We start from the raw sequence: 21350 nt of genomic DNA on the forward strand, positions 1-21350 counted from the left end.
TCTCAAAGGCTAATGAAAGGAATTTCACCAAACTTTCACCGTTTGTGTGCTTCGGGACAAACATGAACTGATTAGACTTTGAGATCAAAAGGGCTAAGGTCAAAGTCACTGTGAGGTCAAATGTCTGTCCGAAAACCTTGTGAACACAATATCTCCAAGGCGAATGAAAGGAATTTCACCAGACTTTTACCATTTGTGCAGTTGGGGACAAAGATAAACTGATTAGATTTTGAGATCAAAAGGTCTAAGGTCAAGGTCACTGTGAGGTCAAATGTCTGTCTGAAAACCTTGTGAACACAATGTCTCCAAGGCTAATACAAGTAATTTCACCAGGTCAAGATTACTGTGAGGTCAAATGTCCATCCCCAAATCACAACTTAATAAGGCGTGTAGTCTACCGGGCGGAGGCATCCCCATCGACGCCGTTGGCATCGAGTTCTATCTAGTTTCCAAATGAGTTGGGAGGAAAGCGTCTTTGCTTCAGAAGATATTATTTTGCCATCACTTATATTTAGCAGGTGATCGGCATAAGTGTTTTAAAATCATACAGTGCCTGTCTGAACTAAAGATCGAGAAGACAGTAGTCCATAGATTTTTAAATATTCAAAACCCATTTCAAACCACTGCTGTTATCAGTATAAAACTGCAAGTGAGCCAAAAAGAAAATGAAGCAACATGCTAGTAAACTCTAGGGAGCAACTAGCTCAGTCTTGTCCACAGAACATTACAGAAAAATTACATGAAATTAGGTGTCATGTCTGTGTGCATACCATTCTGCCCCATTAAATAACACGACTACTAATGATGCTCTGAAGGTCAAAAAGGCTCGACAGTCTACTAGGTAAACAAGCAAAACAATGCTAGGGACAGACAAAAACGTGTGTAGGACCTCATATTGCTCCAGCGCGCTTTGCCTCTCCATCTCCAGTCTCTGTAGTTGCTGCATGGCATCCTGCAGCGCACGATCCTTTTCCAATCGTACTTTTTCCAGCTCCTCTTTCTCGGCCTTTGTCTGAGAGATGGCCTGCTGCTGCTGCAGGTGGATCTGCTCCAGCTCTGAGCGCTTTGCTGCCTCCTCCTCCAGCAATCTGCATCACACACAGACCTGCTTTAGGGTCGACTAGGTTTATTGTTTTGCTTTTGTTGTGCAAAGTCTTTGCATGATGTGTGAACATATTTGAATGTACTTTCTTCAAAAGCTGTAAGCAGCAAGGAAATTTGAGAAAACTCCTGATAAATATTATTTCAGGATATATAACCAATAAAATCCCAGAAAGCAATTAACCTTTTAGTATGAACTGTTACATCAATTAAGAAAAGGTCTATACAAGGACTGCATTATGTTTTAAGGTTTTACACAAGACAGACCTTTCAAAGGCTGATTCATAATTAAAACTTTTATTTTTTCCATTGAACAAAAAGGGTTTAAAAGCAATTTTTATTTTTTGCAAACAATTCTGATGTATTGGATTTATACTTAAGGCTTTTAGAACCATTATTTTTGCTCTGTACACAGTTTCTCCAAAGACTTTTACCAACAAAACAATTCTCCTCATTTTAAAGAGCAATTTAATTTTGTGAAAGCATTCAAAGGTCTGTTTATGTTTTTATATCTTTATTCATTTAATTATAATAAATTCTTCAACAGTAACTGGCCTAGCCCTGTGATGACCTGGCGACTTGTCCAGGGTGTACCCCGCCTTTCGCCCGTAGTCAGCTGGGATAGGCTCCAGCTTCCCTGCGACCCTGTAGAACAGGATAAAGCGGCTAGAGATAATGAGATGAGATGAGTAACTGGCCTTCACTTCCTTAATCTTCCCCTACCTCAAACTGTCTTAAATCACCATCCAAGGTCTATTTCTTCATTTATCAGCACTGCACTGATTGTAACTCTGTATACACTAAATATATGAACACTGTTGTTTGCCAACTTGCAAAATCTGATGAGAAATATTCTCACAAGTTCATATGTTGAAACATCGGTACATGAATGCAGGGGGTGGACAAATAAAAAAAAATTTAAAAAAGACTTGTGCCCGAAAGTTTTTAAATATTCCTTCTACCACATTCTTAAAATACAGGGTGTTTCAAAAAATTTGATATTATTTCACAATCTAACTTTGCCAATTCTTGTTCAATTGACCTCAAATTTTAACAGCATGTATGGAAACAGGTCAAAATTTTATATTTAATGTTTTTTGTTTTTATCTTTTTAGGTATAGAAATGCCATTCACTGGAAAAGAAAAGGTGTTTTGTGTGTTAGAGTACGCTCGAACACAGTCAAACAAGACTGCAGTGTACATTTATGAGAGAATTCTCTAAAAATGCACCAACTGCAATGCGGATTTGGACACGGCACAGAAAGTTCAAAGAGGAAGGCTGTCTGTGTCTCAGGCAGCGCGCATATTGAAAATTTGTGAAATCGTTCATGGAATCCACATATCTTTGAATTTCTCATTCATATTTTGAGGAATAAATCTTATATTGCTCAACATTAAGCCTGTTCGGTTTCATTTACCTAGACTATATAGTTTCTGGGATATTTACATCTCAAATAATATCAAAATTTTTGAAACACCCTGTATATACTACAACTAGGCCTTAGTAGGGTTTGGTAAAGTGCTGAGCTAGTAATAGGTCAGCACAAAAGCAGGAAGACAACAGACCTGTGCTAGGTCAGACTGGAAACAGCATTTCACATGCCTCACATGTGTCACTGTCTCTGTTACTTCCCCCTCCAATGAAAAGGACTGTATTATTTGTATTGGTGCTTAATGACACTTACTCAGTGTTCTTTGTTGGCATGTCATACTAATTGCTCACTAGGGTGTGTACTTCTGAAGCAAATAGCACACATTAATTGATATGAGGGTAAAAATTCAATGTATGAAAGAGACATTTAAAAGCATGTTATCCTTAAGAAGTGGGAGATCACACCACTTTTACTGGGAATGACAATAAGATATCCATGCAGGATTATAGTTCTCTATCTGTAATAAATTATGAAAAATATATGACTGAATAGTCTCTGTGTCAGCCCTGTGATGACCTGGCGACTTGTCCAGGGTGTACCCCGCCTCTCGCCCATAGTCAGCTGGGATAGGCTCCAGCTTGCCTGCGACCCTGTAGAACAGGATAAGCGGCTACAGATAATGGATATGACTGAGTAAGGTGGTGTAGTGGTTAGCACTGTCACTTCACAGCAAGAAGGTCCTGGGTTCGAGCCCAGCGGCCGATGGGGGTCTTTCTGTGTGGAGTAATCCACACCTTCATAACATCTCGGCTGGATTACTGTAATGCACTTTATTTTGGAGTCAGCCAGTCCTCCCTCGCACGTCTCCAGCTGGTGCAAAATGCAGCCGCTTGCCTCCTAACTGGAGCACGTAAGAGGGAGCACATAAGTCCCATCCTGGCCTCCCTCCACTGGCTGCCTGTGCACTTTAGAGTCCATTTTAAGATTCTTTTATTTGTTTTTAAGTCTTTAAATGGTCTCCCCCCACCTCTCTGAGCTCCTTCAACCCTACGCTCCTGCTCGGTGCCTCAGGTCAGCTGATCTGCTGCTCCTGGAGGTACTGAGGTCCAAATGGAAGCTCAGAGGGGACAGAGCTTTCTCCACTGCTGCTCCAAAATTATGGAACAAGCTACCATTGCACATTAGGCAAGCCTCCTCACTGTCCATTTTTAAAACCAGTCTTAAAACCCATTTTTACTCCTTGGCCTTTCAGTCCGCATGAGGCTCTGCTCTTGTTTTAGTGTTTTATGGTTTGCTTTTATTTATTGTTTTATTTTTTCTAATTGTTTTTAAAAACAACGAAACAACTGTTCTACTGTCTGTTTTATTTATTTCATTGCTTTTAATTGTTTTATGTCTTTATGTACAGCACCTTGTTTTCAACTATGGTTGTTTTAAAGTGCTATATAAATAAAGTTGAGTTGAGTTTGCATGTTCTCCCCATGTCTGTGTGGGTTTCCTTCAGGTGCTCTGGTTTCCCCCACAGTCCAAAGACAAGCAGGTTAGGCTAACTGGTGGCTCTAAATTGACTGTAGGTGTGAATGGTTGTTTGTCTATGGCTACATCCACACGACAACAGCAACGAGATGTTATATAAAAATATATCGCGTCCAAATGGGCAACGATCAGTAAAATATCAGGTCCATATGGCAACGCAACGCTTGCTGAAACCGATGCAATACACATGCCACACCTCTAGGGGCGCTGTAAGACGGTCCCTTCGGAGACACCAGAACAATAGAAGAAGTAAGGACACATGCGCATAAACTATTATGCGCAAGACTTCATATTAGCCACAAAGTCAGGAAAATCTGTTCGTAAAATTACATTATAATGACCAAATACAATGAAAAGTATTTTTCCAGTCTCACCTGTGAAAGGTAATCCCATGTGATCTCGTTTGGACGGCAAACCTGTTGTTACAGTTAAACGCAGCTAATCTTTATTCTCCACTTTGACCTCTCCAATATGGCGGCGAGGATGACGTATGATTCTACGCGGAAGGCGGCGTCTTTAATGGTCCGGAATAAATTGAATGCTACACGTTGATGGATTAATTTGTTGTTTCTCACCTGTGAAAGGTAATCCCATGTGATCTCGTTTGGACGGTAAACTTGTTGGTACAGTTAAACGCAGCACATGAATCTTTATTCTCCGCTTTGACCTATCCAATATGGCGGCGAGGATGACGTATGATTCTACGCGGAAGGCGGCATCTTTAATGGTCCGGAATAAATTGAATGCTACACGTTGATGGATTAATTTGCTCTTCTACGCCCTTTTTGAGGAATGTATTGTAGGACTAAAACCAACATCTGAAGAGGTGAGATCGCTCCTTTTTTTCCCTATTTTTGCTGGCGGGATTGACTCTGCCCTACGGGCTATTCTCTCTCTCTCTCTCACTTTGCACCATTACACAATAAATATTCACAGTGAAAATATTTTGTAAGCGCGTTTCATGAACCAAGTTATAGGATTTGTTGACAACTCGCATCGAGTTCGTTACACTTCTACCCGGCGTGAAGCACTCACAGTCATGTGGTTGTGACGTCATCGTAAACAAATCCGTTCTACTCATCCAGACGACTTCACAACGGCAACGTTGCCAGATCTTTCCACTCTGGAACCCGTTCTCAAAAAGATTGCGTTTTGGGCACCCAAAACGCCGGTGCCGTGTGGACGCCAGGCCTAAACGATAAGCAATTGTATCGGAGTCACCTGAATCTGCTGCCGTGTGGACAGGGCCTATATGTGTCAGCCCTCCGATGATCCAGGGTGTACCCCGCCTCTTGCCCATAGTCAGCTGGGATAGGCTCCAGCTTGCCTGCAACCCTGTAGAACAGGATAAGCAGCTAGAGATAATGGATATGACTGAGTAAAGTGGTGTAGTGGTTAGCACTGTCACTTCACAGCAAGAAGGTCCTGGGTTCGAGCCCAGCGGCCGATGGGGGCCTTTCTGTATGGAGTTTGCATGTTCTCCCCGTGTCTGTGTGGGTTTCCTCCAGGTGCTCTGGTTTCCCCCACAGTCCAAAGACATGCAGGTTAGGCTAACTGATGGCTCTAAATTGACTGTAGGTGTGAATGGTTGTTTGTCTATGTGTGTCAGCCCTCTGATGATCCAGGGTGTACCCCGCCTCTTGCCCATAGTCAGCTGGGATAGGCTCCAGCTTGCCTGCGACCCTGTACAGGATAAGCAGCTACAGATAATGGATGGATGGATGGATGGATGGATGGATGGATGGATGGATGGATGGATGGATGGATGGATGGATGGATACACATACTAGGCAGCCAAAATGCAGTGACTAACACCAACTTTTTCCTACAACAAGAAGCAGCATCTATCAGTGCAGTGGGGACTGATATTAACAGGCCACCATGGAGTTTGTCAAAAAAAAAGCATTTAAATTGGTGTGTAATTTCCTCAAGGGAGTAGGGAGGAAAACACCTACATGACTGGTCTTGAATTAAATAAAACCACAAAGTAGCACCTGCAAAATTGATGGTATTGCCCCAGGTCCCTTTGTAAGTCTAAGACGGCTCATGACTGATGAGAAAGTTAAAAAGAAACTGACAGTGTGAAAAGTCTTTGGCACCCTCATTTTTTCATACAAACTTTATCAGTTTCTATTTTATGACTTCTACATTATCGAGTCAGTACAAAAACATTTTAGAGTTCCAAACATTCGTTTTCCAGCACAAAATTAAATGTTACAGAAAAAAAGTTTGTATCTGAGCAGCATATTACATAAGAGAGCACTTTTCAGATTAAAAAAGAAAACATAATGAAGGCTGCTGGGTTTTGGTGCAAAATGAAGAAGCGAGTGTGACAGTCAAAGTGTCCAGAAGAACTGTGGCTGGTTCTGTAAGATGCTCAGTAAAACCTACAGCTCATTTCCTTATAAAACTGCACTCACTGTACCGGAGACTACTATGTTTTTTAGCAAATGGTTGTCTCACTCCAAATATGGAATTTTATTTGTTTCATTTATTATGGCTTACTGCAGTTTATAGTATATTTATAGTATATTTTTTATGTTGAAACATTTAATTTCATTATTTTAAAGCCATTTCTGGTCTACAGCATTTCTTTACATGTGCCTAAGACTTTTGCACAGTACTATGTCTGTGTGGTATTAGACCTAATCAACAGTAAGAAGATAGCAATTCCATTAATAAAATATTCGCAATAAACCTGCTAACATTTGCCTAATGCACTCTGATTTGTATAGTTGCACGTATTCAAATCTTCAAATCTTTACACCTATACTACCCTATCTGTGAATATACTGTGTGTTGTGTGGGTACCTGGCCTGCAGTTTGCGAACAGTCTCTTCATCCTGCCTGGCCTGCTTCTCATCCTCTAGTGCCTCCTCCAGGCGATGGTACATATCCTCCATCTCCCGGACACGCTGCAGATACTGCTCTAGCTCACTGGACTTTTGTGCCACCTGCTCCTCCATCTGCAGCCTCACCTAATATATGAACATAAATATTACTACAGTTTACCTGGGGGGGAAAAAATCATCATTTGAAGGTCTAATTTGAAAGGAACATGGTATTTGTTGTCATAATTGACCACTTGATGAACAGATACTATCCTGGAACTTCAGCACAAATTTAGAATGCTTTTACAGTTTTCGTAGCACGTTAACTATTTCTGTAATTTCTTCCTACTTCCAACTCATATAGAATTTGGAATTTATTTTCTTACCGTGCTTAATTCTGTATTTATGTCTGAGGTCTGAAGATCTGATTAAATTCTCAGTACCTCAGTGTAACTCAAGTCTGAATATGGCCCAAAGGCATGTATGTAACTGGATAGTTAGGCATGGGGTTTTTGTTATTGTTGTTGTTTTTTCTTCCTTGCTGTGAACTTCATAACATTTGAATTTAAAACAAATCAGTGTTCGTTAAAGGAAGCACAGGTGGCTTGAATATGGGGGTATTTCCATCTTGGGTGAACTACATATGAATCTCGATTTCAGGGGGTCAGGTATTTGAGGCATGATTTTGGTTTGGGTTCTGAGAACTGTCCGAAACAAACTTTGGGAAACCCTAACTGGTCGTCACATTTCAACACAGTATGAACAGAGCTGTTCAAACAAAGAGGAGGAGACAGTTAGTAAACTGTGCAGGCAAAAATCTCCACCGTTTTCCACCCCCATCCATTCACACGTCAATACTAGCTTCTGCTGTGGGGGAGGGTAGGCAGTTGGGATATTTCGGTTTTGGAGAGACTTTTGTGAACTGTAGCACTCTGAGTTTGAATAAAAGAGAAAAATTTTATGACATTTCTCTCGTTTACATCTGTTCACTACTTTAAAAACATAGTTGTCTGCTAAATTCATCTAAGTCCCGAAATACTGATTCCACAAAAAAAGCCCCATTGATCTGACTTGAAAGAGAAAAAATGGCTCCAACCAGCCAACTTGTTAAACTTAGCAGTAACAGAGATAAACACTCCATCATATCATTTTTCTGCATTCAACGTTTATGCCTTTGGACTTGTGTATTTAAACCACAAGTTTTCAATAGAGTTCAAATTATGTGACTGAGATGGTAACTGCCAAACACTGATCTTGTGTTTTGTTAATCAGTTCTGCAAATATATGTAGCTCATCATCTTTTTGAATGCTATAGAGGATTTCGGCCTATGTCATTGTTTCCATACCGACAATATTTATGCCGCCATTTTGACGGTCACAAATATGGCGACTACCAGTAGCGATACACTGTTGATCATGACGAAGTCTCATTGTCGAGTATTTTATCCGGCCTAGATGATGCGAGTAAGAAGCGATATCACCAGAAAATCAATGATGCTGGTGTACGTGATCCGTACACGTTACCAGGCTATCTTTTTCTGGCTTTGCAGCGCGGGTGATCTTCCTGACCTGCAGTCAGGCGTGTGGGAAATACCAGGGAAAAAACATAAAAGAAAAAGGAGCGAGATGCAGAAAACACCTTCACTATCCAGCGACGTAGGGCATTTACAGGGCGAGCAGAGGGAGAGGTATTTGCAAAAATTGAGGTTAGCAGGCTTAGAGAACGACGTTTACCTGCTTCCACCAGGATTGTTCACTGACGTACGGAAGTACACGAAGCCCTCGTCTTTACCTGACTTCGGCCCACATGATCTGTATACCTATGTCGTTAAAAAACAGGCTGGGTAACATGCCTACATCAGTGGGTCGTCCCTGGAGCCGGTGTTCGCCATCTTATTACAGCTAAGGTTTGTTCACATTTTCATTTACTTTCGGTCCTCAGGATAAACAAAATGTTATTAAATGTCATTGAAATAACTTCTTAGTCTGTTGAGACATGGCCCGTTATAAATTTGCTGTTACCAGGCAATGACCAAGAACTGTATTATTAGGGTCGGTGTAGTTGTAGCAGTGCACTAGCAGCTAGCTGTTAGCACTAGCTAATGTCAACAACATAGTAGCTGGTATGTTACTGTAGCAATGTTTACGTTCAGTCATTTGGATGACTGTTAAAACCTTTCAGCCTCAAGTTTTTCCTTTACTGTATTTACTAGTTTACTGAGCTAGTGCGCTCAGGCAGGCTGGGAGCGAGCGCGCTAGCTCCCAGCCTGCCCGAGCTAGCGCGCTTGCTCCCAGCCTGCCCGAGCTAGCGCGCTTGCTCCCAGCCTGCCCGAGCTAGCGCGCTTGCTCCCAGCCTGCCCGAGCTAGCGCGCTTGCTCCCAGCCTGCCCGAGCTAGCGCGCTTGCTCCCAGCCTGCCCGAGCGCACTAGCTCAGTAAACTAGTAAATACAGTAAAGGAAAAACTTGAGACTGAAAGGTTTTAACAGTCATCCAAATGACTGAACGTAAACATTGCTACAGTAACATACCAGCTACTATGTTGTTGACATTAGCTAGCTTGACCTTCAAAATGGCGGACACCGGGGCGTCACGTGACCTGTGACGTCACGTCGAAATCCTCTATAGCTATAGCCAAGTCTGAACCTCCTGGCAGAGGCAATCTGTCAGTCTTGCGCACTGTGGTGCATGCACCTGAAGGCGTGCCCTGGGGCTGCGCGCACGTCGAGCAGACTCCAGCACGCGCGCCGTTAACGATGCGCACCTGAACTTAATTAAGGAGCTATGTGTGTACCTATTTAAGGACTGTTCTGATGCATGATCAGTGCGAAGTATTACACTACGTCAGTACGCATTACCGAGCCATTCAACCTGAGTGCGATTTCCTGGTTTCCTGATTCCTGTACCTGTTCCTCGTTTTCACTCTGCCTCTGATATCCTGTTTGAGCCTCGCCCGACCCTTTGCTTGTTTAACGTTTTGGATTTAGCCTGCCGATTTGGACTGTTTGTCTATGTGTGTGTTTTTCATCACTGTAAATAAACATCACTTCTGCATTTACATCCGCCTACCTCGTACCTGACAGAATCAGGTTTCAGGCTGAAATATTTCGGTATTTAGCAAAATTTAAACTGTACCAGAAACTTTTTCTTATGGCCCAAATTTGGTATTTAAGTCTTTGTGCATTTTTATATCCATTACTTGATTTATGCAGGTCAGCAATCATCTGTCTCGTGTCGAAAGGTTTTTTTTTTCTTCCCATAGTACTATATAACAAAAGGATTTTATACATGTACAACTTCATATTTATACCCAAAGTTAACATGATGGTTAAAGACAACAGCAGCTTCTGAGGACTCTGAGACCAATGATTGTTAGTGAGCTGGCTTGTGTATTTATTACACTTATTTGTTTGGGTGTCAATAATTTTGGCACAAATACACTTTAAAAATTTTTTTACTCAAAATATAAATAATTTCTCCTTTTGTCTGAGTGGGAAATATTATTGTATGTAATGTGTATTTTATACATTAATTTTTATGAATAATATGAATAAAATTCATAAAACTGTTGTGATTCACCCATTTTACATGTAGATATAAAAAATATCTGTGCTTTAAGTGTTTTAATGTGATACTCATGTGTGTGTGTGTGTGTGTGTGTGTGTGTGTGTGTGTGTGTGTGTGTGTGTGTGTGTGTGCGTGCGTTTGAGTGAGAACGTGACTTGACTGTGTGTGACTTGATAGGTTGTTACTCTGTAATTAATCAGATCTGTGTAGCTGTGTATGCTTCCACATTTTAGAGAATAACAGTCGAAAAGAGAAGTTATGCCTGAATTGACTTCCTATACTATTACAAAAGATAGTTGAAAGCAGTTAAAGTCACCAACAGGCAAAGCACAGTCCGAGACTAAGAAGGGACTTTTTCATTAGGAAATTCCAGTAACAGTGTTTAGTAAAACTAGGCCATAGCCAGACACTAAAATGAGCAGCAGTCAAAACACTGAAGATAAGCTGTGTGAATAGTAATGTTATAGTGTAAGAATTAGTAGAAACCATTTTCTCCTTCTCCATTTCAGCTCTGTAAAGGTCCTCCAACTGGTTCTGGGTCTGCAGACGTCTGCGTTCCTCCTCAGCTGCTGTGGTTGCTGCCTCATCCAATTTCTGACCAATAGTGACAAATAATGACAAACATGCTTTAATTTATCTTCATGTTAAGGTTGTAGGAATGCAAGAGGTGCAATTTTTATGCTTACACTGAATTTAACAAATGTTTTTGTCAGTCACGCTGCATAAGGTGATAAAATAAGTGCCAAATGAAACATGTAAACATAAGCAAAGAATAAAATACGACAAGGCAAGTTGTTATAGAAACAATGGTGGTATAAATGTAATGGATCCACAGCACTGTGCACTATTCTGAGCACTATGTCGCCAAGTTTACATTAGACCGTATCTGTCTCGTTTTCTTCGCGGATGCACTGTCCGTTTACATTAAAACGCCTGGAAACGCCAGGAAACGGGAATCCGCCAGGGTCCACGTATTCAATCCAGATCGTGTCTGGTCCGGTGCTGTGTAAACATTGAGAATACGCGGATACGCTGTGCTGAGCTCTAGCTGGCGTCGTCATTGGACAACGTCACTGTGACATCCACCTTCCTGATTCGCTGGCGTGGTCATGTGACGCGACTGCTGAAAAACGGTGCGGACTTCCGCCTTGTATCACCTTTCATTGAAGAGTATAAAAGTATGAAAATACTGCAAATACTGATGCAAATACTGCCCATTGTGTAGTTATGATTGTCTTTAGGCTTGCCATCCTTCCACTTGCAAGTGGTAAGTGACGCGCATGCCCGATATGCACTGAGATCACAGACACAGCGGCTCAGTCCCAAATCACTGTTCGTGCACTTCACTCGCGCGCTCTGTGAGCTGCGCAGAGCCGGAGTGCGCACCCTCCAGAGGGCACTCGCTGTTCAGGGCGGAGTGATTTGGAGCACAGGATGCCTGCGGAGCCGAGCGTATCCGTGTATTGGCGTTGCTGTGTGCACGCGAATCGTGTATTGGCGTTGCTGTGTGCATGCTAATCGTTTTAAAAACGTTAATCTGATGATCCGCTGATACGGTCTAATGTAAACACCACCTTACACAGCATAGAATTCTTCATTCTGATTGTTCAGAGGGTGGTGAATAATTCTACTTAGTATAAATACACAGGTGATTATCGGAAACCTCGAGCGACTCGGCAGAATGGCGGCCAATCACTTTGCCACCATGAGGAAGAATTACAAATTATGAAAGAAAATCCTGTTCCTAAAAGCACTAAAGATGCTACTAAGTTTGGTCTAAAACTACTCAAAGGTAACATGGAATTGGGATTTATTTTATCCATTTCAAAACAAAGTACTTTATGTGACTCGGCATGGAGAAGTGACACAAGTCTGTGCTGTACCTTTATTACATTTGCCGCTTTTGAAGCTTGAAATAAATTATTGTTTATATTATTTTTTTTTATAATCACCTGTGTATTTATACTAAAACAATTATCCATCTCAGGCTCAATGAATATCTGTGAATAATAACCGTAGCTTTGTCTTGGTTATTATTCACCGCTATTCACTTTGCTCTGGGCGAATAACTGTTAAATAACAAGACAGCTCAGGTGGTAATGCCAGCTGCAAAACGAATCGCAGCTTATGCGCTCATTGGAATACGTTACTGTTTCTATAGTAACAACTTGTACAAATACTCCACCTAAATAGAATGTGTACTTGTTGATACAGTGTTGAGTGACATTCATTTAGCATTTATAGTCTCAGGTGTCAATGTTATGTAGGTCACATATAAAGCTGCTTCTTTTAGTTTTCCAACACCTAATGCTCTAACATTAGGTGTTTGTATATGAACTCTAGAAGTGTGGTTAAGAAGTGTAGTGAACTGCAAGCCTTGTTGATTGGACAGGACCTTGTCTTCTGTGTGGAGTCATGGTTCAAAGACTACATTCTGGACTGCGAACTACTCCCTGCTTCTGATTTCACCATCCATAGACGGGACAGGGGTGAAAGAAAAGGTGGCAGAGTCTTCTTGGTAGTCAGATAACATACTGAGTCTCCGACGCAACGACCTTGAAACCGATGCAGAAATTTTGGCATGTTAACTTCACCCAAGTGAACGGCTAAGTTATTGGCTATTGTGTATTATAGGCCTCCAGACTCGGATTTAAACTACCTAAAGGAACTAAAAAAAGCAACTTGTCTGGCTTCTAAAGCTGGTTTTGACCAGATTATTGTGATTGGCTATTTCAACCTCTCAGAGATTGATTGGTCTACGGGAACGGCGACTACCGGAGACTGTTTGCATAATTATTTCACCAAAATGGTTAAAGACAATTATTTTTGGCAGTTGATTGACTTTCCAACCAGAGGAGACAATATTTAATTCTAACTACCATTCCTGAGAAATTCCGGTATATTCATGGCTTCAGTGATATTCTTTTTACTGACCGTAAGTTGGTTAGCTTTGAGCTGGATTTTAAAATACCAAAAAAAAGTCTAAAGTTACGCAATCTGTTTACAACTTTAAGCGAGCTGATTGGACGGGCCTAAAACAAAAATTATTAAATACCCTGTGGGATATGTGCTTTGTTCCAAACGACATCAATGCCTCTTTTTCAAACTGGTGCGATTTTTTTCTTAACTGCTGTTAACAAGCATATTCCAAAGTGCAAAGCTCGTAATGTTAATGATCCGCCATGGATTGATAAAGAACTTTGTTTTCTATTGAAAAAGAAAGACTTACAAAGGAAAAAATTACATAAGAATCCATCCGTGTCGGCTGAATTAAAGTACAACGAGCTCAGGCGGTCTGCTAAATCCATGCTGGCTGACAAAAGAAAAGAAAATTCAGAGAAGCTAAAAGCCTCAATTTCTCAAAATCCAAAGCGTTTCTGGTCTTATGTAAAGTCTTGCACATCAGATAAACCATCTCCTGATTTTCTCAGGGACGGTCGTGCATTTATAACTGACAGTCAGGGCAAAGCAAACCTGCTAAACAAGTTTTTCCATTCTGTGTTTAGCCAAGTATCATCTTCATCATTTCCTAGTTCCCAGACTTTGCACGGCATTGATGATCAGCTTGACTTTATACAACTTACAGTGTCTGAGGTGAATGACGTTCTAATGAGCTTGGATCCAAACAAAGCACGTGGACCTGATGGTATCCCTGGATCTCTGCTTAAGAACATTGCTAGTGAGATAGCACCATCATTGTGTAAATTATTCAACATGTCCTTGTCTTTGGGTTCCGTTCCCTCGGCATGGAAGCGTGCGAATGTCTCACCTGTTTTTAAAAAGGGTGACCCCACCTTGGCAGAGAATTATAGACCAATATCTCTACTCTGTATCATTTCAAAAGTCCTTGAACGCTGTGTCTTTGGTCATTGTTATCCACATTTTATACCATTCCTTTATCACCTGCAGCATGGTTTCTTGCGAGGTAGATCTACTGTAACTCAGCTCCTTGAAGTCTATCATCACATCTTAAGGCCTCTGCATGCTTGTGCGACACGGCTTTCGCAGACAGCTTTTCGCAGACAGTTGTAATTTATTGTTGAGCGGGGATAATAGGCGTGCGCGATGTTATTCACCGGCACAACGCAAGGGGGCGCGAAGTCGCTAGGAGTAGTTGGTGGGTGTGGTTAGTGGAGTGTTTATCCTCCGGTTACTTATAATGACTAGAACTGGAGTCGTATAGATGTACGTACTTCCTCACTTCCTCGATCAACCGCTCTTCGTGCTGCTCCATCTTCGCTCGTGTTTTTAAAAATGCCGGTCGTGAAAACAAAACAAACCGGGAAAGTAGGGAAGCGGAAGTGCGTGTACAGCGGATGTAGAGTGGACCAATCAGAGCCCTCTTGTCTGCGAGGCTTCTGCGGTGGTCACAATTTTTGGGAGGTGCGCGCAGAGCGTCTGCGAAGGTGGGGGGGCTACGCAGACACTGTCTGCGACACCGTCTGCGAGGACTGCGTTGTCAGCATAAATTGGCCTTTAGACTTACTAGCTGGGGGACAGGAGATTGATGTTTTACATCTAGACTTATCCAAGGCATTTGATAAAGTCCCTCATTACCTCCTGTTGTCCAAGCTCAGTTGTTATGGTGTCTCTGGGTCGCTTTTAAAGTGGTTCGAAAGCTACTTGACGGACAGGCATCAACGAGTTGTTCTTGACGGCACATTTTCGGACTGGTTGCCCATCACTTCTGGAGTCCCTCAGGGTCCATTACTGTTTTTGATATATGCTAATGACATGCCAAGGTGTCTTGAGTACGGGTCGAGCCTCACCCACTTTGCAGATGATAGCAAGCTTTATTGCCCTATCGAATCTGCAAGTTCCGGCGCCTCTTTGCAGAGCGACTTGAACTGTCTCCATGACTGGAGTATGGATCATGGTATGCAGTTTAACATCTCTAAATGCAAGGTTTTGCACATGTCAAAGCTGAGATCACGTAAAGGGACTCCAAATAATTATCAACTAGCTGGGAAGATATTGGAAACAGCCTCTGAAACTTTCGATCTCGGGGTGGTTGTTTCTAATAAGCTCACATGGGCTACCCATATTGAGGAACTTTGTGCTAAGGGAAACAAAGTGTTAGGTCTTGTGAAGCGCGTTTGTGGGTGTGATATTTACGATGTATCAACTAGGCAGTTACTGTATATGACTTTAGTTAGGCTAATATTAGAATATGCATCACCTTTGTGGTCCCCTTATACAGTCAAACATCAAAAGCTGTTGGAAAACATCCAGCGTCACGCCACAAAGTTTATTCTAAACTATCCGGCCGCAGAGTTAACATACAATGACAGGCTGTGTAAACTAAATTTACTCCCTCTTAGAATTTCGTAGGGAGATACATGACTTAGTCCTCCTATTCAAATTCAAGGTTGGGATAATAACAGCAAATTTTGACAACTTTTTGTCACCTGCAACCAGCCATTATAGAACTCGTAACTATGATTTTAACAACTTCCGTCCTCTTACGTCGCATAAGCAAGATTATTTCACTAACTCATATTTTCCTCGAACTATAAAATTATGGAAGTGTCTCCCCAGTTATATAAAGCAGTCTACGTCAGTTCCTGAGCTCAAAAATCTACTTCGTAGCCATTATAATTCAAGATTGTGCTCATACCGGGCACCATGACCTATATTTATTTAACCTGGATATTTTTGTTACTTCGTCAATTGACAATTATTTTTTATATTTATTGCTTTTCTTGTTTTTAATCATTTAAATATGTTTTGTAATGTTTTGTATCTTGTTAAGGGGTTGAATGTTAATTGGGGCTTTGCCCTATATTCTTCTCCTGCCACTTTTGTTATTTTTGTTATTTATGTATTTATTGTGGCAAACCTCAATAAAAAAAGGACTTTGTAGTTTCTTGATAACCTGATAAGCTGCATTTTTTGTCTTTTTAACTTCAAGAAAGACAAAAAGAAAGATTGGTACAGGGAAAACTGTTTATACCTGCTATAACATAAGTGATAAGAATGAACATGTTTTGTGGAAAGTCCACAATATTTAACATAATTATCTCATCTCATTATCTCGTCACGCTGGGCTTTTTTGGGGGCATTTCCCATGCACGAAAACTCATGAAATTTGATACACACATCAGTCATTGTAACCGCTTCTCAGCCACAGACGTTTGGCCCCGGGTGTGGCCCAGGGACTTCATAGCGCCCCCTAATGTCATGGAGTCCTTGGACTGGCATATAGTTTCAGCTATGCATACCAAATTCGGTACGTATGTAGTTCATCCCAAGATGAACAACTTCCGTATATACATTGCATTAGCCACGCCCAACAGGAAGTGAGGTAATTGGGCTTATATGCGTTTGGACACATGGTCATTTTTAACGTACTCCTCCTAGACAGTTCATCAGATTCATGTCAAACTTGGCAAACATGATGCCAAGATATTGCTGATGTTGAATTGCGAAGGGATTTTTGATATGTTGAAATGGCAATATTATGAATTTTAATACTCGCCACATAAACAGGAAATGTGTCATGAAGTCATAATACATTTAATGATTTGGCTGAAACCTTTCAGGTTATTAGAGAATGTGATTATTATGACATCTAGATGCCCAATATGCCTGTCTGGTATAGCGCCACCAACTGGCCAAGGAAAGAATAGGGTTTTGAATATGTGTGTTTTGACACATGATGAATTTTAACATGCTCCTCCTAGACGGTTCATGAGATTCACGTGAAATTTGTTATACGTGATGCCAAGATGTCGCTGATATTAAATTGCGAAGGGATTTTTGAGATCTTGTAATATGATATGTTGAAATGGCCTTCAGTGCATTGACTGTATGGTCGGACACTTCTTACTTCAATAGATATTATGATTATTATGATAACCTGACGCCCAATGGGCCTGCCTGTTATAGCGCCACCACCTGGCCAAGCAGGAAATGTGCCAGAAATTGGCAATGCCTTAACTGATTGATCTGACACTTTACAAAATATTGTGTATTATGATTGTGATGATATTCACATGTGTAATTCAGATGCCTAGCACAGCGCCACCATCTGGCCAAGCAGGAAATGGGGAAAAAATGTTAAATTCATTGATGGATTGATCTGAAACTTTACAAAATATTGGATATCGTGATTCTGATGATATTTACACGTCTAAATCACATGCCTAGCACAGTATCACCATCTGGCCAAGCAGGAAATGTGCCAAAAATTTTCAATGCTTTGACAGATTGATCTATGACATGCCTGACATAGCGCCACAGAACGGAGCACCATACCTAAGAAAAAATGGTAAACCCATCGAGTCGATTTTTTGTGGTTTGTCCGTGTACATGTACCACCAGTCATACACACCGCCTAGTGGTCAGTGTTAGTAATTACCAGTCATACACACCGCCTAGTGGTCAATGTTAGTAATTACCAGTCATACACACCGCCTAGTGTTCAGTGTTAGTAATTACCAGTCATACACACTGCCTAGTGTTCAGTGTTAGTAATTACCAGTCATACACACCGCCTTGTGGCCAGTGCTAGCCAGTAAAGAAATAAAACAAAAGAGACTGGCTATGATAGAAGAAAATTATACAACCCAGAAACAGATGGCAGCTCTGCTTTTAGGCAGTGCCTAAATCTATATATTATACATGTAGCGCACACACACTCATGCACACACACACACACACACACACACACACAGTTGCAATCATATACACACACATGAATACTCACGAGAATGGGTAACATATACAATTCTGTGCACACTCATACACACACAGTCATATGCATATTTATACATACACACATACACTCTCACAAGTATGCACTCACATGCACACGCAACATCTATGAGCACACTCTCTTTCACACACTCTCTCTCCCTCTGACACACACACACACACACACACATACACACAGAGTAATAGTGACCTGCCATCATTGTGCATTTTGCTGCAAACATATGAAAACTCTGCATGTGTACACACACACACACACACACACACATCTCTCATCCATCAAGCAGTCATGGCATTTGCAACATGCACATCACCTTTGAACATTTGATGAATATATGACATGTGACTGTTTTGTTAGGTGGCGGAATGTCCTGGGTTGCAGAACCACACATGCGAGGGCCCGTCAAGGCCGCTAGCGGCTTTAATTTACTATTGTATTCCCAGTGGTGCTTAATGCGTTGTACTCTGATTTTTATACCAAATAAAATCGATTAATCAATTAATCATTGATTATTTTCCTATTAAAGCACACCCTGTAGTGTTTTATTCCTTACATAATATAGTGCTTTACAGTCTTCGTGCCCTTGTCATTGGGACGTTGAAATCAAGTCGATGTTTTGGTTAAATATGCACACTGCAAAAAATTATATCTTAGGAAGTGAAAATATCTTAAATAGTTGAACCGATCTAGCATTTCCTATTAGAAGAATACAAGACACCAATTCTGAGATTATTAAACCTAGTTCTAGATTGCAACCAACTTATTCTAAGATGTCTTATCAAGTAAAAATCTGTCCATGCAGCAAGATAATTTCACTCGTATAAAGTAATTTTCGCCTCAAATTCAGTTTTCAATTTTTTGCAGTGCAGACTGAATTTGAATTCATTCCTTAAACTCTCAGGATCCATTGTGAGGTCCAGACTTACATCATACGTACTGTAACTACATTCTGTTCCTCATCCCCATGTTATATCAACATGAGTACTATTTTTTTAAACTGTAGTAATATTCAAAGACAAAATGTGTATACATGCTATTATTATCTGTGCAGAAGGGTAAGACTCTAGCTATATAATTTTATACAAGGGCTGGGATATGGGTTTGTTTTTGTTTGGTTTTTTTAAATAAATTTGTATGAAGTCTCTCCCCGTGCCTGCATGGGTTTCCTCCGGGTGCTCCGGTTTCCCCCACTGTCCAAAGACATGCAGGTTAGGTTAACTGGTGACTCTAAATTGGCCGTAGGTGTGAATGTGAGTGTGAATGGCTGTTTGTCTCTATAGCCCCTTTTCCACCAAAGCAGTTCCAGGGCTGGTTCGGGGCCAGTGCTTAGTTTGGAACCAGGTTTTCTGTTTCCACTGACAAAGAACTGGCTCTGGGGCCAGAAAAACTGGTTCCAGGCTAGCACCAACTCTCTGCTGGGCCAGAGGAAAGAACCGCTTACGTCAGTGGGGGGCGGAGTTGTTAAGACCAACAACAATAACAAGACCGCGAAAGATCGCCATTTTTAAGCGACGAGAAGCAGCAGCTGTACAAACGCGAAGTCATCCATTATTGTTGTTGTTGTTGCTGCTGCTGCTGCTTCTTCCGTGTTGTTTTTGCTTTGATATTCGCGCCAAGGTTTATGCAAACGTAGCAACGTAACTGACGTATACAGCGACGTAATGACGTGGCTTCCCTTAGCACCGCAAGCTATGGAAAAGCAAACTGGTTCTCAGCTGGCTCGCAAGTTGAATGAGTTGTGAACCAGCACCAGCACTGGCCCCAAACCAGCCCTGGAACTGATTTGGTGGAACAGGGGTGTATGTGTCGGCCCTGTGATGATCTGGCGACTTGTCCAGGGTGTACCCCGCCTCTCGCCCATAGTCAGCTGGGATAGGCTCCAGCTTACCTGCGACCCTGCACAGGATAAGCGGTTATGGATAATGGATGGATGGATGGATGGATGGATGGATGGATGGATGGATTGTATGAAGTCACAAATTGGCAGGTTGATACAAACTTCCCCATTGAATTATTTAAGTTAGCATCCAGTCTTTTGCTGTACAGTAAAAATAAAAATTACGACTTCAGATGCACTCTCATCTCATTATCTCTAGCTGCTTTATCCTTCTACAGGGTCGCAAGCAGCTGGAGCCTATCCCAGCTGACTACGGGCGAAAGGCGGGGTACACCCTGGACAAGTCGCCAGGTCATCACAGGGCTAACACATAGACACAGACAACCATTCACACTCACATTCACACCTACGGTCAATTTAGAGTCACCAGTTAACCTAACCTGCATGTCTTTGGACTGTGGGGGAAACCGGAGCACCCGGAGGAAACCCACGCGGACACGGGGAGAACATGCAAACTCCACACAGAAAGGCCCTCACCGGCCACAGGGCTCGAACCCGGACCTTCTTGCTGTGAGGCGACAGCGCTAACCACTACACCACCGTGCCGCCCCAGATGCACTCTGTGTATTGGAATTACTGTAAGTACACACTATCTTTTATATTGCTGAAATAGGACAATGTAATATGCTTATTTTGTCTACATGCGTGTTAAGTAAGTAAGTCGATACTCTGCCACCTTCCAAGTACCAACAATTCAGAAATTCAACCTAGCAGTTTGCTCCTAAAGCTGCTTTTACACGGGCAGCGGGAACAATTTGCGCGTGGAACAAGTTGTGCCAGGAACAAGTTGCGCCCACTTTCCTTTGTGTTTACATGCTCACTCTCTATCGATGACAAACCGGAAGTTAGACAGGTAAACACAAACGCGTGCAAGCGCAAATTAGTGATCAGAAGCAAAATGGCGGGTGACGACGAAATGCATGCTTTCGTGTTTTTCAATGTTTTCAAGGCTCTTATAAGAAAAAGATGGCAACAAAGGATCCAGAACCTAAACGCAAATGTACGCTGTTGCATCAGGATGTTCCAAGAACGTCAATGGCAGGAGAGAATCGCTTTTATGTTGATGACAGTAGTTCCTCTACTTGTCCAACCAATCCAACACTCAGTCTGGAGATACAAAAGGTACAAATTTGCTCCAAAGTGGTCTTGTCCAGATGATAAATGGCCCAAATGAATGCTACTGTGCATGCATAAGCCCTCCTACTTGCCATCGATTGTGTTTAGACAGTAAGTGGGTACAAGTTGCGCCCGGAACAAGATGTTTCAGAACAAGTTGCGCCCACCAATGTCAACTTGTTCCAGAACAAATCATGTTTAGACGGGCAGTGGCACCG

The 21350-nt window shown here is 41.7% G+C and overlaps 1 protein-coding gene across 1 annotated transcript in view; it reads right to left on the bottom strand.

Moving 5' to 3' along the window:
- The window catches only part of swap70b (switching B cell complex subunit SWAP70b), a 47194-nt gene that overhangs the window by 4327 nt on the left and 21517 nt on the right, over positions 1-21350 (bottom strand). The window contains exons 8-10 of the mRNA XM_060923776.1: positions 10892-10999; positions 6822-6988; positions 890-1088 (exon numbers count right to left, since the gene is read on the bottom strand). Of these exons, the coding sequence (XP_060779759.1) occupies positions 890-1088; positions 6822-6988; positions 10892-10999 (474 nt within the window). The remainder of the gene's footprint in view (positions 1-889; positions 1089-6821; positions 6989-10891; positions 11000-21350) is intronic.

Source organism: Neoarius graeffei, chromosome 6 (assembly GCF_027579695.1).
Source record: "Neoarius graeffei isolate fNeoGra1 chromosome 6, fNeoGra1.pri, whole genome shotgun sequence".
Lineage (NCBI taxonomy): Eukaryota > Metazoa > Chordata > Actinopteri > Siluriformes > Ariidae > Neoarius > Neoarius graeffei.